The 7,541-nt window shown below is 57.8% G+C and overlaps 1 protein-coding gene across 1 annotated transcript in view; it reads left to right on the forward strand.

Annotated features, from left to right (window-relative positions):
* ACTN1 (actinin alpha 1) overlaps positions 1–7,541 on the forward strand; it is a 99,663-nt gene that overhangs the window by 91,178 nt on the left and 944 nt on the right. The window contains exons 15-22 of the mRNA XM_006760789.1: positions 1,741–1,923; positions 2,217–2,351; positions 3,478–3,657; positions 4,350–4,496; positions 5,389–5,469; positions 5,913–5,978; positions 7,036–7,194; positions 7,408–7,539. Coding sequence (XP_006760852.1) covers positions 1,741–1,923; positions 2,217–2,351; positions 3,478–3,657; positions 4,350–4,496; positions 5,389–5,469; positions 5,913–5,978; positions 7,036–7,194; positions 7,408–7,539 — 1,083 coding nt within the window. The remainder of the gene's footprint in view (positions 1–1,740; positions 1,924–2,216; positions 2,352–3,477; positions 3,658–4,349; positions 4,497–5,388; positions 5,470–5,912; positions 5,979–7,035; positions 7,195–7,407; positions 7,540–7,541) is intronic.

Consider the following 7,541-nt stretch of genomic DNA (forward strand, 5'->3'; position numbering starts at 1 on the left):
CCCCCTTCCTGCTCCGTGACTCCCTTTGCTGCGGGCAAGAATGCTCCACGGGGTCCCTCAGACCTCGCCCAGCCATGGCCTGAGTGCAGAAGGCTCACATGGGCACTGCGTTGGGGCTTTGCTTTGTGGAGATGCTTCCTTTCCTGCCCTAAACCAGAGCTCATCCCCCTGGTGTGGTGCCCAGGACAGCCTGTTCTTTCTGCCTGAGCTAGCCCGGTGCTCCCAGACCTGGGCCACTTGGGGCTGGCCAGGAGGATCTTGGGGAGAGAGGAGGGATTCTGGAGATGACTCTGCTAACATGTCCCTACCCCCGCCCCGTTCGGCACTCCTAGCGGACAGAAAAACTGCTGGAAACCATAGACCAGCTGTACTTGGAGTACGCCAAGCGGGCTGCGCCCTTCAACAACTGGATGGAGGGGGCCATGGAGGACCTGCAGGAACACCTTCATGTGCACACCATCGAGGAGATCCAGGTGGGTGCAGCCCCCTCGCCCCCGGTGGCCGGCTCCCCAGCCGTCCTTGGCCCATCCTGCAGAAAGAGGACTGAGGACAGCATCCCAAGGGTGTCATAGATTGGAAACCTTTGCATTATATTTATTCTGATTAGGTGACATATGAAAGATAAGAAAGTTGTGCCGGAAGTTCATGCTCCTATCCCCTGTCCCCCAGAGCGCCTCCCCAGAGGAAAGCAGTATGGCCACACAGTCTCTGCATATGCAAGCAAATATATTTACTTATTAACAGTCTCCTCCACACCCTTTTCTTATATAAAATAGCTTTTATAATAGGCTGTATTTTGAATCTTCTTTATTTATTTATTGTTAATCCTCACTGGAGGGTATTTTTTCCATTGATTTTTATTTTAAAAAAATATGATTATTGATTTCAGATAGGAAGGGAGAGGGAGAAAGAGATAAGAAACATCAGTGATGAGAGAGTCATTGATCAGCTGTACCCTGCACACCCCACACTGGGGATGGAGCCCGCAACCGGGGCATGTCCCCTGACCGGGAATCGAACTGTGACCTCAGGTGTTCACAGGTTGATGCTCAACCACTGAGCCACACTGGCAGAGGTTTTCCATTGATTTTTAGAGAGAGTGGAAGAGAGGGAGGAAGAGATAGAGAGAGGGAGACAGAAAGAGAGAGAGAGAGAGAGAGAAATATCAGTGTGAGAGAGACACATCCATTGGTCCTGCACCGCATGGGCCCTGACTGGGGCTGGGAAGCTAGCCTGTGATCCCTCAGTGTGTGGGCCAACACTAACCACTGGGCACACCGGCCAGGGCTTGAACCTTGATTAATGTAACAGACACCTTGGAGCTTGTTGCACATCAATGAACTGCTTCCTTATTCTTTTATATGGTTGCACAGGTTAGATTGCAAGGGCTTTTGCAAAGTGCTGAGGAAGCTTATGTTGGGGGAGGTAACCTGGGAGCAGGCCTTGGGGCACCCCTTGTTCCTGACCTGACTCTGGGGTGGTAAGCGCCCTGAGGTCGCTGCTGACTTCACCAGCCCGAGCAGGAAGCTACTGCTTTGATGGCTCTGCCTTCACCTTCCCTGGCCAGCCTGGCCCTCTTGGTTTTGAGCCATGATAATCCTCGGTTGACAGCTTCAGGCCTCCGGGGGCCCTTCCACCCACCTCTACTCTGGGACCTGCAGGGCTGCCTTTGGTCATCTGGCCCATGGGAGGCACCAGCCCCTCCAGTCATTGTTCTCCTGCACCCCCATCTCTGTCCAGGGACTGACCACAGCGCATGAGCAGTTCAAGGCCACCCTCCCGGATGCCGACAAGGAGCGCCTGGCCATCCTGGGTATCCACAACGAGGTGTCCAAGATTGTCCAGACCTACCACGTCAACATGGCAGGCACCAATCCCTACACCACCATCACGCCTCAGGAGATCAACGGCAAATGGGACCATGTGAGTCCAAGGGCTGGACTGGGCATTGGTTGAGCCATTGTACGTTTCATAAAGGCAGGGATTTTTTTGTCCCTTTTTTGGTTGGTTGATTTTTATTTATTTCAGTGTTTCTTGTTATTGTCAGATAGTCAAAATTATCAAGTTAATGAATGACTGAACTTCTAGAGCCGGCCAATATCTTTACGCTTGTGTGTTACTGACTGGCCCTTCCCTCCTTGGGTCCTCCTTTTTGTCGGAAGTGTGGGGCAGGCAGATGGCCCATCCCCAATGTCCCATGGTTGTTCCTGCCCCAGGTGCGGCAACTGGTGCCTCGGAGGGACCAGGCCCTGACGGAGGAGCATGCCCGCCAGCAGCACAATGAGAGGCTACGCAAGCAGTTCGGGGCACAGGCCAACGTCATCGGGCCCTGGATCCAGACCAAGATGGAGGTGGGTCCCCTCGTGGGAGGCAGGAATGAGGCTTCCACCCCTTCCCTGCCCCCCTCCCAGCCAGACAGGCTTGCCTTGTCTCCTCCCAGGCGCGACCTGTGGCGGACTGTGGGTCCTGAGCCCATGACTGGTCTGCTGCCCCACAGAGGGTATGGAGCTCATGCAAGGAAGCTGGGGTCTGGTCCCAGTGTCTGGTCTTTTATTTTTTAATATTTATTTATTTATTTATAAATACATATTGATTTCAGAGAGGAAGGAAGAGGGAGAGAGAGAGCCAGGAACATCAATGATAAGAGAGAATCATTGATCAGCTGCCTTGAGCCAAGACCCACACAGGGCACCACTAAAGTCCCACGAGAAAGTCCCACAGCAGGATCGGTGCCTGGGTGGCTGACTTGTGGCTTACCTGGCTGACCAGGTCTCTTCCTTCATTATCCCTGCACCTAAGCAATGAGTTTGGTCAAGGAGGATGGTCTTCCCAGAGAGAGAACTGAACCTCAGGCAAGCGCGGCACTTCACTGAATTGTGTGGGCCAGATTGGGGCGGGGGTGTAGATCAGGGGAGGGATACCTCTTGGGTTAGAGCATGGTGTCCCTCTCAGTTCCTTGAGGGCAGAGCCCAGGTTGAGTTCACAACTGTGTCTCCCCTATGCGCCCCGCCCCCTCCCTACCTGCTTATCTCATTGTGCATAGTAGGTGCTCAGGGAACATTTCATTTGCTGTATTGATGTGAGTGCACAGAATGCTTTCACAGTTTGCTTATATGGATGAAGGGTCACCAGAAATGGGGATTAGGCCTGGCTCACAGATGGGTGGGGTTGTGGTGGGCCTCAGTGGGCATCTGAGGAGCAGAACACAGGAGCAAGGTCCCTGAGGTGGGTGCAGGGGCGGCGTTTCATCCGCTGATAGTGCTTGTCCCACTGCTGTGACGCTCTTTTCGTGCCAAGGAGCACACACGCTGACTGTGTCCAGCTCCGGGCTGACTAATTACCCCAGTGGGCTCTCAGGTCCTGGGGTGGGAACCAAGAATCACCTGAGCGTTTGGCCAGTGGCATGGGGGCCCCAGTCTCCACCCCAGGGGCATAGAGTGGGGTGGTCTGACCAGGGCCTCCTTCCCGCGTGAGCAGGAGATCGGGAGGATCTCCATCGAGATGCACGGGACCCTGGAGGACCAGCTCAGCCACCTGCGACAGTACGAGAAGAGCATCATCAACTACAAGCCCAAGATCGACCAGCTGGAGGGCGACCACCAGCTCATCCAGGAGGCCCTGGTCTTCGACAACAAGCACACCAACTACACCATGGAGGTGGGTGCCTGGGCCCTGTTGCTCTGGGGGGAAGCCCCGATCCCCTTCCATTCCCCTTCCTGGGCCGGGGCAGGGGGAGGCTGTCATCTTCCCCAGAAACTGGCCATAGTAGGATCAACTCTTGCTTTGGGGTGAGGGGGCACTCGCTCCTCACCCCGGGAGCTCTGGGTCTTCAGTGCTTTCTAGGTTTCCCAAGGAACTTGTTGACATGCAGATTTCTAGACTCTGCCTCCGGAATTCACTGGGTCTGGGTGGGGCTCAGGAATCTAAATTTTTAACAAGCCCCCTCAGTGATTCTGATACTGGTCTCCAAACACTGCCTTAGGGACCTGCATTCTGAAGGCTTACTTATTTTTACCATGAAAGCACATGTGTGTAGTTCTGGAGTTGGATATTCAAAGAATGACCTAATTTTTTAGCCTTTAATCCTTCCCACTACCAAATTTCCCCTCCTTCCTGTCCGACCCACGCTGGCAGTCCTGGCTGGTCTCTGCTGTCCCAGGTAGAAGCCACCACCCTGCCTCCGCTTCCCCCTCATCCTGTGGCTCCTCTGTCCTGGAACTTGTTCTGGTTCCCCTGCCTCTGCTGACACTGAATCGCACGGAAGGCCGGTTTGATTGCTTGGACCATTCGATGGTCAGGGGAAGGAGTGGCGGGCAGCCTGTCCTGACTGGCCCCTTGTCCGCATCCAGCACATACGCGTGGGCTGGGAGCAGCTCCTCACCACGATCGCCAGGACCATCAACGAGGTGGAGAACCAGATCCTGACGCGGGATGCCAAGGGCATCAGCCAGGAGCAGATGAACGAGTTCCGGGCCTCCTTTAACCACTTTGACCGGGTGAGAGCCCCCCCTGCACGTGCTTAGAGCAGCCCCAGCCCCTGCCCCAGGGCCCTGGAGGGCACTGCCCCAGGTGTGGGCAGCCGAGCTGGATCCACTTCCTGGGCAGGTGAGGAGGAGGAGGAGGAAGGAGGCAGCACCTGCCAGCAGCCTGCCCTACTCTGTATTGCACAATGCTGGCCTTAGAAAGCCAGTCCTCCTGTCCCATGAGCCTCTCTGCTTTTCTGGAGAGACAGCTCAGATCATGGGTGGAGAAAGGACCCTTGACCCCTGACCTTTGGTCTCTTACCCTGCAGCTTCAGCCCTTGAGAGCAAGGCTGCCATAGCCTCATGGGAAGGCCTTTTGCCTCTGGCTGTAGGGACCTTCCCTTGCCTCTGCCTCAGGACAGAGAAGTGGGGGCTCCCTCCTGGCCCACCCACCCCCTGGCATGGAGTTGTCCATGCTGGGGGCCCCTCCCAGTGCCCCGGGGCTTTGGGAGGACCACATGGGAGGGGAGGGAGCATGGGGTTAGGTGCTGCCCACCACCCTGCCTGACTGGGTGAAGCCCTCCTGGAAACTGGGGTGGGGCATCGGGCTGGAGGCGGGCTGGGCACTTGTGGGGGCTTCTCACCCCCGTGGCTCATTGTGCTCCCTCCTGGCCTGCTTCCCGGAGCAGGGCTGTGTGTGCCGGGGAGAGGGCACCCTCGGAACCGTGTCCGTGTGTCTAACCATGTGCACTTTTATTTCCCTCCTCCCCCACCCTGTCCACCCTCCACCTTCTCTATCCGCATGCCTTCGTCCCTGTGTCTCCCTCACATGCCACCCTCCCCTGGGGCATGGCCCACCCCTCCCCTCACGGCCTCCACCTCCCTGGCACCGCATGGCTCGCTGCCTGACGCACGGCGGCCCCAGGATCACTCCGGCACGCTGGGTCCCGAGGAGTTCAAAGCCTGCCTCATCAGCTTGGGTTATGATATTGCCAACGACCCCCAGGTACTCGCCTCCTGCATGGAGCACGCTCAGGGGTGGCATCCGGGGCAAGAAATAATGCGTATTTCTCCTTTTTCTCTTCTCTGTCTGTCTGGATCTCCCTGTCTCCCTTTCCTGTGGGCCCTGGGGCTCACCCTCTCCTGCTGTCCTCGCCTGGCCCGCGTCGGGCTCCTCCCACTACTTCGACCTCTGACTCTGCCCTCGGTTCTTTCCCGGGAACCTGCTCGGTGCCCGCCTCCTCTCCTCGCCGTTCTCCATCCTGTGGACGGACCTTTGCATCTCCCTGCTCTGTCTTCCTCCTTCCTGGACATTTTCCCCGGATGTGTTTTACATCTACTCCTCCTTTATTCCTCTCCCCTTCCTGACCCTGAAACCAAACACCTCGTCCTCCCCTCCGGCCATCTGTGCCCTGTCTTCCTTGCGTCTCGATGCCACTGTCCCTACAGAAGAAGACAGGCATGATGGACACGGATGATTTCCGAGCCTGCCTGATCTCCATGGGTTACAACATGGTAATGTAAACCCCACCCTCTGTCCCGGCGAGGGGCAGCCAGCTGGCCGCAGAGGCCACGTCCTCGCCGTGGCAGTCTGGATGCCCTCGGGCCAGGGCTGCTCTCCCCAGAGGGGGCTCCAGGCTCTGGTCCTCGGGGAAGATGCAGCTTGAAGGCAGGACCCAGCCCCGGGCCTGTGTGTCCTGGAGGTCTGGCTGTCCCACTCCCACCGTGGACGGCTGGGCCGAACTGAGGCTAGCAGAAGGACTGCTGGTTTGCGCGTTCTGGTACGAGGCATGGAGAGTTCTGCCATTTCCCTGTGATGGCCAGCCGAGCCTGCCGCTGCTCTGCATTGCCCAGGCTCCTCCCCAGTCTTCTCAGCTGTCCGCCCTCGTGCGGGCCATCAGAGCAGGGCAGGGGCCTTAGCAGGGCAGCCAGGTGACTCCTGGGCCATGCAAAGTGCAAAGCATTGGGCTGCCCGGCACAAGAGTGAGACCTGGGCTTTTGGAGCAGCGAACCCAGGAGTAAATCCCAGCCCCACCATCACCAGCTTGGGGGCCTGGATGAGGCGAGGGGACCCTGCAGGGCTGTTGGAAAGGTTACATGAAGGAATTTACAAATCCCAGCTCTGCTACCTACTACTGGCTGTGTGACCTTGGGCAAGTCACTAAGCCTCTCTGGGCTGCATGTTTCTCATCTGGAAACCTGATGGAAGTAAACACCTGCCTTATGTGGCTGTGGTGAGGGTTAAATGACCTAAAGTATGCACAGCACTTGGAATAGTGCCTGGGATGTAATATAGGCTGTGTGGGTGGAGCTGCTGCTGTCATTATCATTATTATCAGCATTATCATAGTTGGCTCCAAGGGGAGCCGGGCATGGGTAGGGGTGGGAGCCCTGAGCGGGGTCTTCACTGTTGGGTGTGGTGAAGAGGCTCCTCATGCCCTCAGGACAGCCTAGGTTGTGCCTCCTCTTACAGCCACAGGCTCCCCGAGCCCCCGGGCTCCAGGTCCGTGCGGAGTCTCAGCAGGCTGTGGGGCTCAGAGGCTGACAGGCCTGGGGTGGCTCTTCTCTCCAGGGAGAGGCAGAATTTGCCCGAATCATGAGCATTGTGGACCCCAACCGCCTGGGGGTAGTGACATTCCAGGCCTTCATCGACTTCATGTCCCGGGAGACGGCCGACACAGACACGGCAGACCAAGTCATGGCTTCCTTCAAGATCCTGGCCGGCGACAAGGTGTGTTTGCTGAGGGGGTGGGTGCCCTGCCGGGGTGGCAGGCCCTGGCTGGGCGCTGACCTGCGGGAAGGTCGTGAGCACCTCCACTGCCCTTCAGTGTCCCGCCCGGTCCCACCGTGCGGACGTAGACATGCGTGTGCGGAATGCCCCGTGTATATCCAGGACGGGAGGGGCTGGTGGGGCGCCCGGGGTGCAGTGACGCTCTCCCCGCAGAACTACATCACGGTGGACGAGCTGCGCCGGGAGCTGCCGCCGGACCAGGCCGAGTACTGCATCGCGCGGATGGCCCCCTACACTGGCCCCGACGCCGTGCCCGGTGCTCTGGACTACATGTCCTTCTCCACGGC

Source organism: Myotis davidii, unplaced genomic scaffold, assembly GCF_000327345.1.
Source record: "Myotis davidii unplaced genomic scaffold, ASM32734v1 scaffold17, whole genome shotgun sequence".
NCBI classification, from domain to species: domain Eukaryota; kingdom Metazoa; phylum Chordata; class Mammalia; order Chiroptera; family Vespertilionidae; genus Myotis; species Myotis davidii.